Raw genomic sequence first — 22,153 nt, 5'->3', positions numbered from 1 at the left:
AGAGGAACTCTGGAGCTCTGTCAGAGTGACCATTGGGTTCTTGGTCACCTCCATGACCAAGGTCTTTCTCCCCCGATTGCTCAGTTTGGCCGAGTGGCCAGCTTTAGGAAGAGTCTTGGTAGTTCCAAACTTCTTCCATTTAAGAATGATGGAGGCCACTGTGTTCTTGGGGACCTTCAATGCTGCAAAAGATTTTTGGAATTATTCCCCAGATCTGTGCCTCAACACAATCCTGTCTCGGAGATCTACGGACAATTAGTTTGACCTCATGGCTTGATTTTTTTCTCTGACATGCATTGTCAATTGTGGGACCTTATATAGACAGGTGTGTGCCTTTCCAAATCATGTCCAATTAATTTAATTTACTGCATGTTGACTCCAATCAAGTTGTAGAAACATCTCAGGGATGATCAATAAAAACAGGATGCACCGGAGCTCAAGTTCGAGTCTCATAGCAAAGGATCTGAGTACTTGCAGTTGAAGTCGGAAATGTACATACACCTTAGCCAAATACATTTAAACTCAGTTTTTCACAATTCCTGACATTTAATCCAAGTAAAAATTCCCTGTCTTAGGTCAGTTAGGGGCACCACTTTATTTTAAGAATGTCAAAATAATAGTAGAGAGAATTATTTAGTTCAGCTTTTGTTTCTTTCATCACATTCCCAGTGGGTCAGAAGTTTACATACACTCAATTTGTATTTGGTAGCATTGCCTTTAAATTGTTTAACTTGGGTCAATCGTGTCGGGTAGCCTCCCACAAGCTTCCCACAATAAGTTGGGTGAATTTTGGCCCATTCCTCCTGACAGAGCTGGTGTAAGTGAGTCAGGTTAGTAGGCCTCCTTGCTCGCACACGCTTTTTCAGTTCTGCCAACACATTTTCTATAGGATTGAGTTCAGAGCTTTGTGATGGGCACTCCAATACCTTGACTTTGTTGTCCTTAAGCCATTTTGCCACAACTTTGGAAGTATGCTTGGGGTCATTGTCCATTTGGAAGACCCATTTGCGACCAAGCTTTAACTTCCTGACTGATGTCTTGGGATGTTGCTTCAATATATCCACATAATTTTCCTTCCTCATGATGCCATCTATTTTGTGAAGTGCACCAGTCCCTCCTGCAGCAAAGCACCCCCACAACATGATGCTGCCACCCCCGTGCTTCACGGTTGGGATGGTGTTCTTCGGCTTGCAAGCCTCCCCCTTTTTCCTCAAATTATAATGATGGCCATTATGGACAAACAGTTCTATTTTTATTTCATCAGACCAGAGGACATTTCTCCAAAAAGTACGATCTTTGTCCCCATGTGCAGTTGCAAACCGTTGTCTGGCTTTTTTGTGTCCGTTTTGGAGCACTGGCTTCATCCTTGCTGAGTATAGGACTCATTTTACTGTGGATATAGATACTTTTGTACCTGTTTCCCCCCGCATTTTTACAAGGTCCTTTGCAGTTGTTCTGGGATTGATTTGCACTTTCACACCAAAGTACGTTCATCTCTAGGAGATAGAACGCGTCTCCTTCCTGAGCAGTATGACGGCTGCGTGGTCCCATGGTGTTTATACTTGCGTACTATTGTTTGTACAGATGAACGTGGTACCTTCAGGCTTTTGGAAATTGCTCCCAAGGATGAACCAGACTTGTGGAGGTATACCAATGTTTTTCTGAGGTCTTGGCTGATTTCTTTTGATTTTCCCATGATTTCAAGCAAAGAGGCACTGAGTTTGAAGGTTGGCCTTGAAAGACATCCACAGGTAAACCTCCAATTGACTCAAATGATGTCAATTAGCCTATCAGAAGCTTCTAAAGCCATGACATCATTTTCTGGAATTTTCCAAGCTGTTTAAAGGCACAGTCAACTTGGTGTATGTAAACTTCTGACCCACTGGAATTGTGATAGAGTGAATTATAAGTGAAATAATCTGTCTGTAAACAATTGTTGGAAAAATTACTTGCACACAGTAGATGTCCTAACTGCCTTGCCAAAAATGATCAAGAAATTTGTGGAGTGGTTGAAAAACGAATTTTAATGACTCCAACCTAAGTGTATGTAAACTTCTGACTTCTACTGTATATAAATAAAGTATTTAGTTTTTTTAGGTTTAATACATTTACAAACATTTCTATAACCCTGTTTTTGCTTTGTCGTTATGGGGAATTGTGGGTAGATCGATGAGTAAAACAATACATTTAATCATTTTAAAAATAAGGCTGTAACGTAACAACACGTGGAAAAAATCAAGGGGTCTGAATACTTTCCAAATGCACTGTACAATTAATTACCTGTAAGGTCAGTCAATCAAGCAGTGAATTTCAAACACAGATTCAATCACAAAGACCAGGGAGGTTTTCCAATGCCTCACAAAGAAGGGCACCTATTGGTAGATGGGTAAAAAAAAGCAGACATTGAATGATCATGATGAAGTTATGAATTACACTTTGGATGGTGTATCAATACACCCAGTTGCTACAAAGATACAGGTGTCCTTCCTAACTCAGTTGCCGGAGAGGAAGGAAACCTCCACAATACTAACCTAATTGACAGAGTGAAAAGGAAGCCTGTACAGAATAAAAATATTCTAAAACATGCATCCTGTTTGTAACAAGGCAGTAAAGTAATACTGCAAAAAATGTGGCAAAGCAATTAACATTTTGTCCTGAATACAAAGTGTATGTTTGGGGCAAATCCAATACAACACATTACTTAGTACCACTCTCCATATTTTCAAGCATAGTGGTGCCTGCATAATGTTATGGGTGTGCTTGTAATCGTTAAGTACTGGAAAGTTTTTTCTGGATAAGAAGACACGGAATGGAGCTAAGCACAGGCAAAATGTTAGTGGAAAACCTGGTTCAGTCTGCTTTCCACCAGACACTGGGAGATTAAGTCACCTCTCAGCAGGACAATAACCTAAAACACAAGGCCAAATCTTAGCTGGAGTTCTTGACTCAAGAGGTTGAATACTTATCAAATCAAGATATATTAATGTTAGAATTTTTCTTCCACTTCACAGACTATTTTGTGTAGATCGTTGACAAAAAAAAAATACAATTGATCCCACTTTGTAACAGAACAAAATGTGGAAAAAGTCAAGGGGTGTGAATACTTTTTGACGTCACTGTAGGCCTCACTGATCCTGGATCTATGTCAACAGTTTCTCCCCCACACACAGCACTACGCATGGAGTGGGTATGGGATGTGGTTGCCAGATTAGGGAGACCGGGAGCAGGGAGGGAGAAGAGAGGGAGGAGAGGGGGTGTTTCTCACTCTCTGTAGTTGTCAGCCAATAAACAATCGGCAGAGCAAACCAAATAAACGACCCTGTCGACTCTTCGTCTGGTCAAACATTTTGACATCTGTCTTTTGGCATATCTTGTGTCAATTGTGTCACTGAATTCTCTGTTACTGAATGACAGCTTAACTCAACATTGCTCAGAATGCTGCCACCCTCTCCTCCTGTTTGTTTAGTGTTGTGTTATAAGCGTAAATCTATTTTCTCTGACTGGTCTGAAGTTTAGACATTTCTCAGTCAACCCCAGCCCCAGCCAGCTACATCAATCTACACCCATACGGCTCATATTGCATATAGGGTCTAGCTCATGCGGTTTCAACATTTTCCATCTCTTTCATGCAGACGTTTGACAAAATAATTTTTGAGGTGTATGAGGCCACCTTGTGTGCACACCCACTCACACACAACCCTTGGGATTCCAACCCATATAGAGTAAACGGGTATATCATACAGTGCTTGGAAGAGTCGACAACAAGCTCCTCCCATTTTAAATGATGCCATTGGAAAAATGGGCGGAGTCTCTGTGTCAGTGACCATCTAGTCTTCGGGGTTTCCGTCCAGTAAGCTGAAAGTGTATGGGGGTAACGTGAACCCCCACTTGTACAGTTGGGAGGGCAGAAGGATTCACACCCACCCAGATACCTTTTCAGTCGAGCAAATACTGTGCTGCTGCCACTTTCAAGTCAAGTCAGTCTCCTTGATCCTATAGCAGTGCTTGGTGACATGCTATGGCTTGAACTGAGATTTTGAGCCAAAGCTGACACATTGAGAGGTAGCTACAGTATTACGTCACAGTGCTACATTATTATTGGCAGTGTATGTGAGAACAGGGGCTACAATGGAGAGAAATGCATTCTCTCTCTCTCTCCACACACACACACACACACACACACACACACACACACACACACACACACACACACACACACACGGCATATGTTTTACTATCCTTGTGGGGACTTAAAATGAACCCCTAACCCTAATTGTAACCCAAACCTTAACCCCTAACTCTCATTGTAACCCTAACCCTTACCCATAACTCTCATTGTAACCCTAACCCTTACCCATAACTCTCATTGTAACCCTAACCCTTACCCATAACTCTCATTGTAACCCTAACCCTTACCCATAACTCTCATTGTAACCCTAACCCTTACCCATAACTCTCATTGTAACCCTAACCCTTACCCATAACTCTCATTGTAACCCTAACCCTTACCCATAACTCTCATTGTAACCCTAACCCTTACCCATAACTCTCATTGTAACCCTTACCCATAACTCTCATTGTAACCCTAACCCTTACCCATAACTCTCATTGTAACCCTTACTCATAACTCTCATTGTAACCCTAGCCCTTACCCATAACTCTCATTGTAACCCTAACCCTTACCCATAACTCTCATTGTAACCCTAACCCTAACCCATAACTCTCATTGTAACCCTAACCCTAACCCATAACTCTCATTGTAACCCTAACCCTTACCCATAACTCTCATTGTAACCCTAACCCTTACCCATAACTCTCATTGTAACCCTAACCCTTACCCATAACTCTCATTGTAACCCTAACCCTTACCCATAACTCTCATTGTAACCCTAACCCTTACCCATAACTCTCATTGTAACCCTTACCCATAACTCTCATTGTAACCCTAACCCTTACCCATAACTCTCATTGTAACCCTTACCCATAACTCTCATTGTAACCCTAGCCCTTACCCATAACTCTCATTGTAACCCTAGCCCTTACCCATAACTCTCATTGTAACCCTAACCCTAACCCATAACTCTCATTGTAACCCTAACCCTAACCCATAACTCTCATTGTAACCCTAACCCTTACCCATAACTCTCATTGTAACCCTAACCCATAACTCTCATTGTAACCCTAACCCTTACCCATAACTCTCATTGTAACCCTAACCCTTACCCATAACTCTCATTGTAACCCTAACCCTTACCCATAACTCTCATTGTAACCCTAACCCTTACCCATAACTCTCATTGTAACCCTAACCCTTACCCATAACTCTCATTGTAACCCTAACCCTTACCCATAACTCTCATTGTAACCCTAACCCTTACCCATAACTCTCATTGTAACCCTAACCCTTACCCATAACTCTCATTGTAACCCTAACCCTTACCCATAACTCTCATTGTAACCCTAACCCTAACCCATAAGCTTAAAATATCCTTTGTCCCACAAGGGAGAATTTTGTTTGTTTAACTATCCTTGTGGGGACTTTGGGGGATTTCCTGTACCCATGAGGAGCCCACACACACACACACACACACACACACACACTATCCGTGCTGCGTTCTGGGAAACTCACCTGGAGCAACCAGGGACTGCCTTCATCTTAATATCTCGCAGGCCATCTCCCTCCCCCTGCTAACCCGTAACTTTCACAAATACAGTCCAGCTGCCATGCAGAGACCGAGAGAGATATTGAGATCTTGATTTGTTCAGCTGGGTCCAGGGGGGCCATATGGCCAGTAAATACAGTATCAAGCTGTAAGAGAAGCTTATTTACCAAACTATTTATATTCACTGTATCAAGGCTGAAGTAGGGTATTAGAAGTATGGAGCATCATCGTTTGCCAGGCAAATAAAGTCCTCTGGCTCACAAGCCACCTCAAGAACTGTTGTTAGACCTAGTAAACAATGAAGCAGTGTAAACTGGAGATGAGAGATGAGATACACGGCACTGTTAAGCCAGGCGCCAGGCAGGGGAACTGTGCGCGCGCGCACGCACGCACACACACACACACACACTAGGAGGTAAACCGCTCATTAAACTATAGTGTCATACACAACCAGCAAGCCACAACCCAGAACAAAGGCCCTTCCAGGTCTGTCTCGATGATAAACAGCTACTAAGCTCTGATCTACAGTCAGTGTTCCCTTTTGGCCTCACATGAACCACAGATATATTCACTGGTGTATGATCCACTAACCCCATATTAGCTCTGATCTACAGTCAGTGTTCCCTTTTCACTTCATATAACAGACATGACTGTTATCTAACACTCTGACTCTATATCAGTGCAAGCCAAGACACCACTTCACCCATGTGGATACACTTGTCTCAAGGCATGGCTGTAGTGTAGTATTTATACCCAGCCCTTGTCTCCCAGTCATCCAGGCAGGCGGTATGATCCGGACCTCACCGGTGGCCGCCTCGGCCGGGGAGGCGATTAAAAGTTAAACCCAGTTAAACTGCTGCTCATCTCCCTAATTAGACCGTAATTGTTGTCTCCGGGTCGGCCTGACTCGGCGCTGCCCGACGGGGACAACAGGATGGTGGGTGTGAACCGGAGCTAGCTTAGCCTAGAGCTATTTTGGCCGCTAAGACCCGGGGCCTGTGTCACAAATGGCACCCTATTCCCTATGTAGTGCACTACCTTTGACCAGAGCCCGGGTCAAAAGTGATGCACTACATAGGAAATAGGGCACCATTTGGGATGCCGCCTGAGTAAGCACTGTGAGCTGGACCCTCCCTCCTCCTTCTCACATTAGCCACAGGGCCACGGGGTCATTTCCTATGCAGAAAATAGTTGACACCCATTAACACCCTGTAATTTCATTCAACATGTAGGGCTAGCCCGTGTTTTGCTGGGCAGGTAGATCCCCTGTTGCACAATAGACCCATGTTCTCTCTCAACAGTCAGCTACTGTAAAACGTCAGCCCAAAGGCTTGGCTCGACATTTAGGCTTGAGAGTGATCAATTTAAATCCCCTACACGTGCTTCATATGCATGTTATATGTGCAACAAGCGCGATTTATCCCAAGGATAGTCGGTAAGTGGCCCATAATTTGATTGACATGAGGGAAAGGCTGAGAGAGGAACACAATCGATCACGTCGATGAGCATGCATAGAAACCTTTTTATGGCGATATTGATCTGCTGGTTGATAGCTAACCACCAGCTCACCGCACGCTGCTGCAGGACCAGGTCAATGGGTTCATCTCAGTGGTGAATGAATTGGACTTCTGCAGCTGCATTGGCATGAAGAAAACTGGACAGGCTCCAGTAAATTCCATTGGTAGTCCTCCTCTGCTATATTACTTTGGCTTATCTTGTACTTTTGGCTGAGTGATGAAGACTAGGAGACGAGAATAGACCGCCTCTTCTGGTATGCACCTGGTGTGTGTCCTCCTCCAGCGCAGTCTTCTTCCGTTAGTGGTTCTGTGAGCACACAAGAGCCTTGACGTGGCGCTCTTTAATGATGGCTGCCAGGTTGACGAGGCTGTTGTGAAGACCGACCAGCACGCTAGCTAACCTTCACGCTCACTTTCATGTGGTGCTTTAGCAATGACAAATCTGGATGCCTCACTGATAATTGTGTGCGTGTGTGTGTGTGTCTTCATAACGCACACCATATGTGCGAACTGAGCCTTAGGGAGGTGGTGGTGTTGTGTACGTGTTGTGTTTTTTCCTCCGGGGGGGCCGGGAGAGAGGGGGATGGATAATGAGGGAGTGGGAACGGAGGAGAGGTGGGGGAATAGAGGAAACAGACTGGGACACTCGGCAGTAAGGGAGATACTTTCTGGAGGGGACCCACGGTTTTATTGACACACACAGACACACACACACACACTAGACACAGCTGTCCTGTGTCTCTCCGCACTGGTAACTCAGGGTGATGGCGAGAGATGAGGGGGAGAGATAGCCGAGCAGGCAAGATGGTAAGCGAAGGGACTTCAGGCCTCAGATGTCCAGCTTGTTGGCTTCTTTAGTGACGTATTTTAGAGTGTTGTGGCATGCTAGGGCACTGGGGTCAGCGGCATGAAACAAGGCCTAGTGGGAAAAGGATCTTTCCATGCCAGCTCTAGCTTTCAGTGATTAGCTGAGTGCATTAGCGAAACTAGGAGAGATAACGTTTTTACGCCTAGCACTCAAAGATATCGATCCCCTCCATGAATCTGATGAGATTGGAATGTAAAAATCCACAAAAAGCGATGGGGGGCGGGGGCGCCACACGGTTTGGGAACCCCTGCCCTACTTCATAAAATGATCATACGAACAGTACAGTAGGCTACTTCACACCAAAAAAATAGGTTCTAAATGTAACCTAAAGAGACTTTTTGGTCAAATGAAAGTTGAGAAACTAAACCCTCAACTTCACTACAGCGTCTGACCAATAAAATAGACTATACATTATGCAACACTACTGAATCCTACCAGACATCACACATGAAGCCTACCTGCCAACTGAGGGCTACTCCAAGGCACACTGTCCATACTGAACCTACATGTCAGAGTTGAGGGCATTTCCATGGAAAAGGATCCATGAGCACCAACATGTGAAGCTCATAGGAGCATATCAAGTCGGGGGTCAGATGAAATGAAATCTACGTCTATCTTTTTTAGAAACTGGAATAAGCAAAGGCTTTGATTTCTTGTCAAACAGATGGAGAACGGGTCATAGGAAACATCCAGACCGAAAAAGTATTTAAAGGTGTTAGAATTACATCGAAACACAATAATGTAAAACTAAAGACTTCTGGCAACTAATATCAGCACTTACTGATATTTAGTTAAGGATATATATTTTTTCCTTCTGTAAGTTTAAAGGGACACTTCAGGATTTTGGAAACGAAGCCCTTTATCTACTCCCCAGAGCCAGATGAGCTTGTGGATAAAAATCGTATGTCTCTGCGTGCAGTTTGATGGAAGTCGCTAACTAGCATTAGCGCATTTGCTAACTAGTGTTAGCACAAAGACTGGAAGTCTATGGTAACTGCTAGCATGCTAGTAGATACCATAGCCTTCCAGACAATGGCCTAACACTAGTAAGTGCATTGGCTCGCGAAACTACCTCTTAACTTCCTTCATACTGGATCCATTGCCAAAATCCCGAACAATACCTTTATGAAACATTGCCTTGTGCCTTGAAATTCAGTAACCAAAAACCCCACACAGATCATTAAGATATTTTCAAAATGTTCTCCCTTTTGAGGAGGGAGGATCATGAAATTTCACAAAAGTAATGAGTAAAGGTAGACCTATCAATTAGTTGTAGTATTTTTATGTTAATTAACTATTAAGTAATAAAAGTGAAATTCTGTACCTATTATTCTGAAATTCTATTAATGATTTGGTAACGGAATTTCTGCAATTTAATTGGATACAAGGAGAAATTGTAGTGGTCACAAACCACAGTTGGGTCACCTGCTACAGTCCTTCCTTCCACTGGCATACTGTTATGTTCAGCTCTTTACCGTTTTCTTTCTCTTTCTGTGGTCATTTCCAAACGCCTGAAAGTACCATGTTCATCTGTACAAACAATAGTACGCAAGTATAAACACCATGGGACCACGCAGCTGTCATACCGCTCAGGAAGGAGACGCGTTCTGTCTCCTAAAGATGAATGTACTTTGGTGCGAAAAGTGCAAATAAAATAAAATAAAGTGGTGATCCTGACTAACCTAAGGCAGGGAATGTTTACGAGGATTAAATGTCAGGAATTGTGAAAAACTGAGTTTAAATGTATTTGGCTAAGGTGTACGTAAACTTCCGACTTCAACTGTACACACGCACACACAGGTGCGCGCATGTGCAAAGGACAAACAGCTGTTACGACCCCCAATAAAGGCCGGGCTGAGCTGGAGCAGGAGGAAGCAGGGGGAATACCGTAGTGCCTTGGAGCCAACAAGTCATAATCACACCTTAAGTCATATAATGGCCTGTGGAGAGATTCCCAGCAAGACATATTAGTCTACTGTATATGCTTATACTCGTCTTGAGGGGGTAGAGAAGGGTGCAGTTAATAAAGTATGCATGAATAGTGCAGTGTGTGTGTTCTGGACTTCACACTGCAGTTGGTGGTAGCCATACGTGAAGCTGAAAGTTGTCATAAGGTTGTAGTTAGGTTATAATACGTGACCTATCTTGTATGAATAGAGTAGTGTGTCAGAGTGTGTTCAAACTGCAGTGTGTTACATCCATTAATCACATGTTGAACTGAATGTTTCCATAATTTGTATTTATTTTTATTTTACCTTTATTTAACTAGGCAAGTCAGTTAAGAACAAATTCTTATTTTCAATGACGGCCTAGGAACAGTGGGTTAACTGCCTGTTCAGGGGCAGAACGACAGATTTGTACCTTGTCAGCTCGGGGATTTGAACTTGCAACCTTTCGGTTACTAGTCCAACGCTCTAACCACTACAAATCTGTCGTTCTGCCCCTGAACAGGCAGTTAACTGACTTGCCTAGTTAAATAAAGGTAAAATAAAAATAAATAAAAATGATGGAAACATTCAGTTCAACATGTGATTAATGGATGTAACACACTGCAGTTTGAACACACTTTGCCGTAAGGTTGAGGTACAGAAACGATGGGCTATATGAATAGAGTAGAAAGTGCTCTACTTATCCTGCAGTTTGGCTGTAGCCACAGACTAGCCACGTGGAAAAGCCATTTGAAGCTGAATGTTGCGATAAGGTTGCCCTACAGTTGTCTTGCTAGCTGGAACCGTCTGCTGTTCACCCAGAGAGGTGCTCCTTGTAGCCCTGGAGCACAGGGTCACTTTGACGCCGTCTTCGCCATCCTGTAGTCTTATGAATCATCCAAGACCGCTGCTGAGGGCTTTGGGAAATGACCGCTGTGTGTGCGTGAGGGCTAAGCTCGTTTGCAGTGTTATGTACCCCCCCCCCCCCACACCCCTGTCCCTCTGTCCTTGTGCTGGACCTGACTGCACGGCCACCCCACTGGGTTTTCATTGCGTGAGCTAAAGGCCTTGCTCTTTCTCCACCGCTGGCTCTGTTAGTAACACTCTGCCAGGGAGAGGTCCCTTAGGGGACAACCAGTCACATCTAGAATTCACACACTTCTGTACACCTCCTACTTCTGGAACGTCTGAAAGAGGTTGGTACGATGGCAGGTTGGGTAGCTGAGATGGATATTATGGCCACTTTAAGGCGACGATAAGTGCAGCAGTGGAACCATGTACGCAGAGAGTCGGGAAGCACGTTCAGGGAGCGAATACATTCAAATAAATAAATGAGCAAAACAAGAAACACAAACAGCGCGCCGTCATGAAAAACAGGAACAATGACTGGAGAGGAAACCAAAGGAAGTGACATATAAAGGGCAGGTAATTAAGGAGGTCATGGAGTCCAGGTGAGTGTCATAATGCGCGTAACGCTGGTGACAGGTGTGCGCCCTAACGAACAGCCAGGTGACCTACGAGGCCGGAGAGGGAGCACACGTGACAAGCTGATGCGTTTAACTGAGCTAGCGGGCTGCTCTGACTGCTGCAGACGGCGTGTGTGGGTGCGTGTGCACGTGCACTCCGTGCGTGCGTATCACTAGCAGGTGTAGGAGGGAAAACGGTGGCCTTGCAAGACCCGAGATCAAAGAAGGCTGTTGTGGGGTTGAAGTGGGAAACTTGACGCTCGGCTGATTTCTAAGGATGTATTCATAACAAGCAACACAGGGCTGCTTCGCGGATAGCTGAGGAGTTGTTGGGGATAAAAGAAACGCCCGGTTGAGCGGTATTTGGCCTGGGGATCTGAGGCCGTGCGTGGGAAGGATGGTCAGCGGAGGGGGATTGTAAGATGGTGACAGGGAGAGATAGTGTGAAGGAAGGATGGCGGATCTATTTTGACTTCCATTATTACCCTTCAAGTCAAGTTTCTGTCGTCACTCAGTAGATCCCGGAAAGTCTACGTCTTTTCCTTCCTCGTGTTTCATTCATTCTTTAACTTCTGCTTTCATTTTTCTCAAGGACCTTTTGTTTTCCTTCTGCATTCCCTCATCTGTCTCAGTCCCTCTGCCTCAAAATCTACAAAACACATTTTTCTGGTGGTAAATCTTTATGCAGCTGGCAACAACACACACACACACACACACACACACACACACACACACACACACCCACCCACCCAGACAGCGGTCGATTAAATAGTCGTGCTTGGCTTAGAGTGACTCATCTAATGCAGAGGACATACATCGGACACAGCCAATGGTCTACGTTGTTTTCCATTTGTTTGGTACCATTGATTCCATTCCAGCTATTACAATGAGCCCGTCTTCCTACAGCTTCTCTCACCAGACTCCTCTGTCTGGCATAACAGCTATTCTGGTGTGCCTTGATGTCCTGGTTCATCATCCATTTAGCGGTAAGAAAGCCAGAAGAACATACACACGCAGGTTTCCCATTCCACGGCCACAACTGAATGTTTTGGAAGCGGGGAGTGGAAATGTTAGTCATAACAGATGGTCGAGTCTGTCGTCGTTTTGTTTTTGCGTTCGTGCCGGAGGTTTTTGTCCATACACGTGGTTGTGATTATTGGGTTAAACAGAAGGCACGGGAGAGACAGAGGAACACATGCTTCCCTGCACCTAATTGATACCACTTCATGTATGTGCGCGAGCACATACACACAAACATGCACACGTGCACAGTCCAGTATGATAATGTTGGAGGCTATGGAGAAGTAAGGGCTTTCTTGTGTTTGGTTGAAGTTGACAGAGGTGCCTCTAAGAGCTATCAGTCTAAACATCTAAGCATTTAGGCCTAGTCTTAAAGCGAGTGTGGGTCGTATGCTTGCGAAGGATTCATTGACACCCATTCTTATCTATGAAAGCCGTTATTAAACACATGTTCTGGTCCCCTTACCTACCACTGATATTAACAGAGGACTTCACTGTTCAGTATTCAGTGAGCGACCTGTAAATGAGGGTCTACTGTAACCAAACCTTATACAGTAAATGAAACATTTTTTTCTATGGGGTTGTAATGTATTCAGAACGTCTCAAACCTGCAAACGCCAACCAGGTGTATGGAAAAGAAGTCGTCCTAAGGGCTACAGAGATGGGCGGGATGGATGGTAAATTATCGACACCGACCATACCGATCACTTATCGCAGGCATTTTGCTGATATCGTTCTTCACAACAAGTAGCCTGTTCTACAGAAATTAAGTTTGTAATTAAAGAAGTTTGCTAATGCGGGTGATCGTTATTGGGACAATTGATGGCAACAACCATCAAACTAGTAACAGTAGTTTAAAGGATAATAAGAAAAGAGGAGTGGTGCACATGAATGTTATGAACCTTTTGTTCAATTTATCGTTATCACATCAGTTCAGACAGTTTATCACGATGTGGATTTTTGTCAATATCGCCCAGCTCTAATCCGCAGGAAGTCAGTCGCCTGTAGGCGTTGCAAGTCAGGTAAAAGACAGGCTAGTCTTTTTGTTTTCAGTCATTGTCCTTTTGAAGTGCCTGAATCCTCAACCGTTTACATTTTTCATGCGTGTGTGTGTGTGTGTGTCTGTGTGTGTGTGTGTGTGTGTGTGTGTCTGTGTGTGTGTGTGTGTGTGGCCACCGAGTTGAAACATGCAGCTGCATGAAGAGCAGGACTCACAAGCCCGCTGTGGATTGTTCAGAATTTGTTAAAACACTAGATATCAGCACAGTTTGCATAACAGCGGAGGCTTAATCGTGTGTGCTGGGTAAATAGTGGTGCTTTCACCTCACATTCCCTCGTAACTGAGGCACGACGGTCATGTTGGTCTGTTTTTATCTCTATATTCCCTGTATCCGCCCACCTGTTTTAATCTCTATATTCCATCCCTCTATCCGCCCACCTGTTTTTATCCCTCTATCCGCCCACCTGTTTTTATCCCTCTATCCACCCACCTGTTTTTATCCCTCTATCCACCCACCTGTTTTTATCTCTCTATCCACCCACCTGTTTTTATCTCTCTATCCACCCACCTGTTTTTATCTCTTTATCCACCCACCTGTTTTTATCCCTCTATCCACCCACCTGTTTTTATCTCTCTATCCACCCACCTGTTTTTATCTCTCTATCCACCCACCTGTTTTATCTCTTTATCCGCCCACCTGTTTTTATCTCTCTATCCACCCACCTGTTTTTATCTCTCTATCCACCCACCTGTCTCTCAATCTCTATATAAAACACTTCTCTCTCTCTCTCTCCTCTATATCCATCCCTTCTGTCCTCCTTTCCAGGTAAGGTGGCTAGTACCGACACCGGTCCGGGAGGGGACTACGGTGTACCCACCCCAGGCCCAGCCTTCAAGGAGGTGTGGCAGGTCAAGGTGTGGCCAAAGGGGCTGGGCCAGGCCAAGAACCTGGTGGGTGTCTACCGGCTGTGCCTGACTGAGAAGACGGTCAACTTCGTCAAGCTTAATTCAGACGCCGCAGCCGTGGTCCTGCAACTGATGAATGTGAGGCGCTGCGGTCACTCCGAGAACTTCTTCTTCGTGGAGGTTGGTCGTTCCGCGGTCACGGGCCCCGGGGAGTTCTGGATGCAGGTGAGATGAGATGTAACACAGGCCTAGTCTCTGGGGTTGCAGCTCTGAGTGGTCACTGTGTTTTGATTGGCAAGCTGTGTATTCATCCTAATGCATGACCATTTGATGTTGGCTAAACTTAAAGGAAAAGAGAACCCATATAGTATAACTGTGTTCTGTCTCATGCAGGTGGATGACTCTGTGGTGGCCCAGAACATGCATGAGACCCTGCTGGAAGCCATGAAGGCCTTGAGCGAGGAGTTCCGCCAACGCAGCAAGTCGCAGTCCAACTCCGGACCAGGAGGGGGCGCTACAGCCTCCAACCCCATCAGCGTCCCCTCGCGACGCCACCACCCCAACCCGCCCCCCAGCCAGGTGGGCTTCACCCGCAGGCCCCGCACTGAGCCGCCTGGAGGGGCTGGAACTGGGGGCAACAGTGCCAATGCATCGCCCACTCCCCGCCACAGCTTCCCCAGGTCACGCACAGCCAGCGACGGGAGTAAAGGTGAAGAAGGTGTGGGTGGAGCGTGTGGAGGGGTAGGGCAGAGTTCCAGTCTTACTACCAACGGGTCCTGCTCCACCACGCCCATCCTCAGGTCCAAATCGGCCCGCTCGGCCCCCACCCTGGCCAAGAACAACCCCATGGGCCTGATGCGCTCTGTCTCCACCCCATCCCCCTCCCCGGCCCCCAGCCTCTCCTCCAGCTCCGGCCACGGCTCAGAGTTTGGGATAGTGGTGGGTGCGACCGGAGGGGGGGGTGGTGGAGCAGGGGCCAGTGCATACAGCCGCGTCCCCTCGCACAACGCTTCCGTGTCGGGCTCCCCCAGCGACTATGGCTCCTCGGACGAGTACGGCTCCAGCCCTGGGGAGCAATCCTCCCACTCTCTCCTGGCCCCCTTCCCCAACATGCCTGGAGGGTCAGCCGGGTCGGGCGGCCACGGTCAACCCCTGGACGATGAGGCTGCTAACTACACCCTAATGGGTCAGCGTGGTGGTAGTGGAGCCACGTCATCTGGCTGTCTGCCTGCTGGTGCATCCAGCTCAGCCCCTTCCCACCAGGCCCAGACCAAGAGGGTCTTGCGTCGCTCCTCCAGCCGGGAATGTGAGGCTGAGAGGGGGCTGCTGAGCAAGCGGGCGTCCCTGCCCCCCATGGCACTGGAACGCCTGGCCCCACGGCCCCGCAGGGGGGAGGAGGAGCAGGACGAGGATGCGGCCGACTACGCCATCATGTCACGAAGCACCAGCAGGGAGTCCTTCACCACCTCCTCCTCTTCACGGAGAGACTCTGAAATAAGCCACGGTGGAGAGGGGGGAGGAGGGGGGTACCTGGATGTGGCTGGAGAGTTGGGTGGAGGTGGAGGTGTAGTGCGGGATAATGGCTACATGTCCATGCTCCCGGGAGGAGTGACCCAACCCCCTGTCAACCTCACCAACTCTCTTTCCGCCTCGGTTGCTGACGAGTCCAAGCTGGCGGACGACTACATGGCCATGACACCCAACAACAGCGTATCACCGCCACAACAGATCCGGCCCCCTCCCGGAGACGGCTACATGATGATGTCACCCAACAGCAGCTGCTCTCCGGACCAGCGTGGTGGCCTGACAGGCGGGGCCTGGGTGGGCAGCAGCAGCGCGGACAGCCGGGCGGGCAGCGACTACATGAACATGTCCCCCATCAGCGCCCGCTCGGCCAACAGCAGCCCCCCTCCCCCCGAGCACCCCCCTCAGACAGACCCCCATCCCCTTCAGCAGGCCCCTCAGACAGACCCCAATCCCCTTCAGCAGGCTCCCAAGATGGTCTACTCCTACTACTCACTGCCCCGCTCCTACAAACACACGCCACCTGGTGGACACTTTGAGGACGGCCGAGGAAGGAGGCCCAATGGGAGCGGTGGTGGTAGAGGGGTTGGCAGAGCAGTGGGTGGTCGTCAGGACCCCAATTTGGGTGCGGTCCAAGGTCGCCACCTGTCCCTCTCCTCGTCCTCATACTCCTCCAGCTCGGCCAGCAGCGAGAGCCTAGGGGAGAATGAGGACAGGTCTTCCCAGGGAGCAGGCCCCTCAGGTGGGGGAGCTCACTCTAAAGACATAGGGCTCCTCCAGCAGAGACGGGCGGCCCCCAAGCAGGGCCAGCAAGGGGGAGCCAGGACCCGGCCGGTCAGCCTGTTTGTGGACGTTTCCAAAGCCAACACCCTCCCCAGGGTCCGTGAGAACCCCCTCCCCCCGGAGCCCAAGAGCCCAGGGGAGTATGTGAGCATCCAGTTCAGAGGAGGGCCAGGAGGTGGGGAAGGGAGGGGACTCAGACATGGGATGTCCCTCCCTCGCGGTTCCAGCCAGCGCCCCTCACACCAGCCCACGTCCTGCCTGGGGGGGTTCCTGCCCCTCTCCCGCAGCCCCTCTGCCCCCCTGACACCGCTCACCCCACCATCAGCCTCTGAGTATGTCAACATGGACCTGGGGCCCTCTCCGTCCCCCTCGCCCCTCTCCCTGACACCGCTGGGCTTCCCTTCCTTCCCCACCCCTCCTACGCCCCCTCCCATGGCCCTGGCACCCAAGGCCCGCGGTGTGCTCAGGGTGTCCCCTCAGCAGCAAGGGGAACCCCAGGGGGTTGAAGCAGGGCCCAGGATAAACAGACAGACTACCCGCGTTGTGGTGACTCAATCAGAATCCCCTACCTCCTGCGGGGACTATACAGAGATGGCCTTCAGCCTGAACAACAACAGCGTTGCCAGCTCCATGTCCAACAACACCTCCTCCAAAGCCCCCTCCCCAGCCAGCCCCGAGCCACCAGTCCCTGTCCTCACCTTGGGCCTGGACTTCCCCCTGGCCAAAACCGGGCCCAACCCAGACCACGGCGCTAAAGTGATCCGGGCCGACGCCCAGGGCCGCAGACGCCACTGCTCCGAAACCTTCCTCCCCTCCCCCTCTCTCCCTCCCCAATCCTCCAACTCTTCCTCTGTCGCCTCCCTCTTCCCGGAACACGCCCAGGCTGTGGCTCGCCGTCTGGGGTTGGAGGGCGTGCTGTGGGGAAACGGAGCATCAGCCGAGCATCTCCCCTCGCAGTTCCTCCATCCCGGGCCTGGCCTGCCCTCTGCCCAGACTTCATCCATGGAGCAAGGCCTCAACTACATAGACTTGGACTTGGCTAACAAAGAGAACCCTCATGCAGCCCTAGACGGGTCTTCAACCGTCCAGGCCAACCCCCTTCGCCTCTACTCGTCCATGTTGACTGGGGGGGCCGGGGCAGTGGCGTCCGGGGCTGGAGTGGGGGGCAGTGTAGGCTCCAACCTCAACACCTATGCCAGCATCGACTTCTATAAGTCAGAGGAGTTGCGAACGCATCAGAACGGAAACAAGGATGGTACAGGTAAGATGAACTGTTTTTTCACATCTGCTCCTTTTGTCATATTTAGGTAGTAGTCTAAATGTCCTCGCTCTCTCTCTCTCTCCCTCTGTCTCTCTGTCATGCTCTGTGTGCAGCTTTGGTTGCTCTCCTGAGCCTCTTCTTATGCCACCTCTCTCTCTCTCCCACCTCCATCGCTGTGTCCTGCTGCTACTGTCGAGATTATTCAGATGAAACAGTGGCCTTTTACATAATCAAATGAAACTGAGCAGTTCTGTCCGTTTATGTTCATATTCAGGCCCACCTGGCGCCGGATTACGCACACACACACGCACACACACAAACACAGAAACCAGATATCAGATATTTGTTACTGTCTATTTAAGCCTAAATCAAAGATATGGTTAGGCTGCTTGCTATCTGTAGCTAAGTACATGCAATGGTTTTATCTGCAAATCTATTTTGTCTAAAGGGCAGAGCAATATGAAACCTTTTTAAAATTCAATGTTCATTTGTAGCAGTTGCATAAGGCTGAAACAACCTATTAAAACAATTCTTATTCCATGAAAATGTGCTTATCGATTTTTTTCATGTCTCGGACTGCACATTCTATTCAATTTTATCAACAGAAAATATCCATTTAGATAAAAGTTCATAGCAAATTCTATACTAGCCTTGCGTTTTGCTACATGTATGACAAACATATTCTCTGAGACGGAGACAAACGTTCTCTGTAAGAGAAGGCTGTCTTCCCTGACCTAGCCTGAGCTGGCTCATTAGAGAAGCCCGTCTTCCCTAAGATTGACGAGGGAAATCTCTGTGGAGTGGTACTGCTTGGCCTACAAAAGGCCTTTGAAACAGTTAACCACTGTCTCCTAATCTCCAAACTGGAGGCACTGGGGTTAAGCAGTATCCCTCTAACGCTGGGTAAAGTCCTACTTATCAGGAAGGGAGCAAGTAGTAGAAGTTAATGGCTCACTGTCTCAGGCAAAACCAATGAGTTGTGGCGTTCCGCAGGGGAGCGTGCTTGGGCCGTTTTTATTGTGTGCTGTTTTTATTGTATATCAATTATATGAAAGACGCTTGTTCTTGCCGTCTTTTTCTTTATGCGGATGACTCTACACTTCTGGTGTCTCACAAAAGTAAAACTATGTTGGAGAGCATACTTAGCACAGAGCTTACTAACATTAGCAAATGGCTTGGAGATAATAAGCTATCTCTGCACTTAGGGAAAACTGAAGCAATTATTTTTGGATTCAGACCTAAATTGAGTAGGTCCTCTGAAATCAGAGAGGAGTTACGGGGTAAGGTGCTGACTACTAAAACCTCTGTTAGCTACCTGGGATGTATCCTTGATGGAAGCTTGGGAGGTGTGAGCATGTCCAATAAGGTGCTAGGGAAGGTTAATGCCAGGAGTTTTTGGGTAGAAAGTCCAAGCTGCTTGATAAGGACTCCATGAAAGTGCTAGCTACTGCCCTCATTCAATGCCATTTAGTATATGCTAGTACTTCCTGGTTTGGGGGCTTAGCAAAGCTTATGAAGGGAAGCTCCAGATAGGCCAGGATAAACTAATCCTGGTAGTATTGAAGATGAGTCCACGTACTCATATAGGCAGGAGCTGCTTTCTCGAACTAAACTGGCCTGTTGAGGCTAGGGTGTCCCAGATTAGACTCGGTTTGGTTTACAGGAGTATTTATGGTCCTGCGCCCAGATATCTAAGTGATTACTTTCCTCATGTTAGGGATGCACACAATCACAACACCAGATCAGGTGTTGCTGATGTGTGCTTATACAGGTTCAGGAGTAATGCTGGGAAAGGTACAGTGCCTTGCGAAAGTATTCGGCCCCCTTGAACTTTGCGACCTTTTGCCACATTTCAGGCTTCAAACATAAAGATATAAAACTGTATTTTTTTGTGACGAATCAACAACAAGTGGGACACAATCATGAAGTGGAACGACATTTATTGGATATTTCAAACTTTTTTAACAAATCAAAAACTGAAAAATTGGGCGTGCAAAATTATTCAGCCCCCTTAAGTTAATACTTTGTAGCGCCACCTTTTGCTGCGATTACAGCTGTAAGTCGCTTGGGGTATGTCTCTATCAGTTTTGCACATCGAGAGACTGACATTTTTTCCCATTCCTCCTTGCAAAACAGCTCGAGCTCAGTGAGGTTGGATGGAGAGCATTTGTGAACAGCAGTTTTCAGTTCTTTCCACAGATTCTAGATTGGATTCAGGTCTGGACTTTGACTTGGCCATTCTAACACCTGGATATGTTTATTTTTGAACCATTCCATTGTAGATTTTGCTTTATGTTTTGGATCATTGTCTTGTTGGAAGACAAATCTCCGTCCCAGTCTCAGGTCTTTTGCAGACTCCATCAGGTTTTCTTCCAGAATGGTCCTGTATTTGGCTCCATCCATCTTCCCATCAATTTTAACCATCTTCCCTGTCCCTGCTGAAGAAAAGCAGGCCCAAACCATGATGCTGCCACCACCATGTTTGACAGTGGGGATGGTGTGTTCAGCTGTGTTGCTTTTACGCCAAACATAACGTTTTGCATCGTTGCCAAAAAGTTCAATTTTGGTTTCATCTGACCAGAGCACCTTCTTCCACATGTTTGGTGTGTCTCCCAGGTGGCTTGTGGCAAACTTTAAACTACACTTTTTATGGATATCTTTAAGAAATGGTTTTCTTCTTGCCACTCTTCCATAAAGGCCAGATTTGTGCAATGTACGACTGATTGTTGTCCTATGGACAGAGTCTCCCACCTCAGCTGTAGATCTCTGCAGTTCATCCAGAGTGATCATGGGCCTCTTGGTTGCATCTCTGATCAGTCTTCTCCTTGTATGAGCTGAAAGTTTAGAGGGACGGCCAGGTCTTGGTAGATTTGCAGTGGTCTGATACTCCTTCCATTTCAATATTATCGCTTGCATAGTGCTCCTTGGGATGTTTAAAGCTTGGGAAATCTTTTTGTATCCAAATCCGGCTTTAAACTTCTTCACAACAGTATCTCGGATCTGCCTGGTGTGTTCCTTGTTCTTCATGATGCTCTCTGCGCTTTTAACAGGCCTCTGAGACTATCACAGTGCAGGTGCATTTATACGGAGACTTGATTACACACAGGTGGATTGTATTTATCATCAATAGTCATTTAGGTCAACATTGGATCATTCAGAGATCCTCACTGAACTTCTGGAGAGAGTTTGCTGCACTGAAAGTAAAGGGGCTGAATAATTTTACACGCCCAATTTTTCAGTTTTTGATTTGTTAAAAAAGTTTGAAAAATCCAATAAATGTCGTTCCACTTCATGATTGTGTCCCACTTGTTTCACAAAAAAATACAGTTTTATATCTTTATGTTTGAAGCCTGAAATGTGGCAAAAGGTGGCAAAGTTCAAGGGGGCCGAATACTTTCGCAAGGCACTGTACCTTCTTGTATACTGGAGCCTCAGAATGGAATGAGTTGCCTCTGCCTATGAAAACAACGTCTTTTCTGTTTTTTTTAAATGGTCGAATTAATAAACTAAACTAAACTATCCTGAGCTGGCTCATTAAAGAATCCCGTCTTCCCTGACTTAGCCTGAGCTGGCTCATTAGAGAATGCCGTCTTCCCTGACTTAGCCTGAGCTGGCTCATAAGAGAAGCCCATCTTCCCTGAGCTGGCTCATTAGAGAAGCCCATCTTCCCTGACTTAGCCTGAGCTGGCTCATTAGAGAAGCCCATCTTCCCTGACTTAGCCTGAGCTGGCTCATTAGAGAAGCCCGTCTTCCCTGACTTAGCCTGAGCTGGCTCATTAGAGAATCCTGTCTTCCCTGACTTAGCCTGAGCTGGCTCATTAGAGAATCCCATCTTCCCTGACTTAGCCTGAGCTGGCTCATTAGAGAATCCCGTCTTCCCTGACTTAGCCTGAGCTTGCACATTAGAGAATCCCGTCTTCCCTGACTTAGCCTGAGCTGGCTCATTAGAGAATCCCGTCTTCCCTGACTTAGCCTGAGCTGGCTCATTAGAGAATCCCGGCTTCCCTGACTTAGCCTGAGCTGGCTCATTAGAGAATCCCGTCTTCCCTGACTTAGCCTGAGCTTGCACATTAGAGAATCCCATCTTCCCTGACTTAGCCTGAGCTGGCTCATTAGAGAATCCCGTCTTCCCTGACTTAGCCTGAGCTGGCTCATTTGAGAATCCCGTCTTCCCTGACTTAGCCTGAGCTGGCTCATTAGAGAAGCCCGTCTTTCCT

General features: G+C 47.3%; 1 protein-coding gene across 2 annotated transcripts in view; it reads left to right on the top strand.

Annotated features, from left to right (window-relative positions):
* Positions 1 to 22,153, top strand: part of LOC110531720 (insulin receptor substrate 1-B) — an 83,189-nt gene that overhangs the window by 5,180 nt on the left and 55,856 nt on the right. For both annotated transcript variants that reach the window (XM_090183768.1, XM_021615051.3), the window contains exons 2-3: positions 14,289 to 14,593; positions 14,762 to 17,936. In XM_090183768.1, the coding sequence (XP_090039894.1) occupies positions 14,289 to 14,593; positions 14,762 to 17,936 (3,480 nt within the window). The remainder of the gene's footprint in view (positions 1 to 14,288; positions 14,594 to 14,761; positions 17,937 to 22,153) is intronic.

This window comes from Oncorhynchus mykiss, chromosome 9 (genome assembly GCF_057628025.1).
Source record: "Oncorhynchus mykiss isolate SJ-2025 chromosome 9, ASM5762802v1, whole genome shotgun sequence".
Classification (NCBI taxonomy): domain Eukaryota; kingdom Metazoa; phylum Chordata; class Actinopteri; order Salmoniformes; family Salmonidae; genus Oncorhynchus; species Oncorhynchus mykiss.
This window is presented reverse-complemented; position numbering and strand designations above follow the sequence as displayed.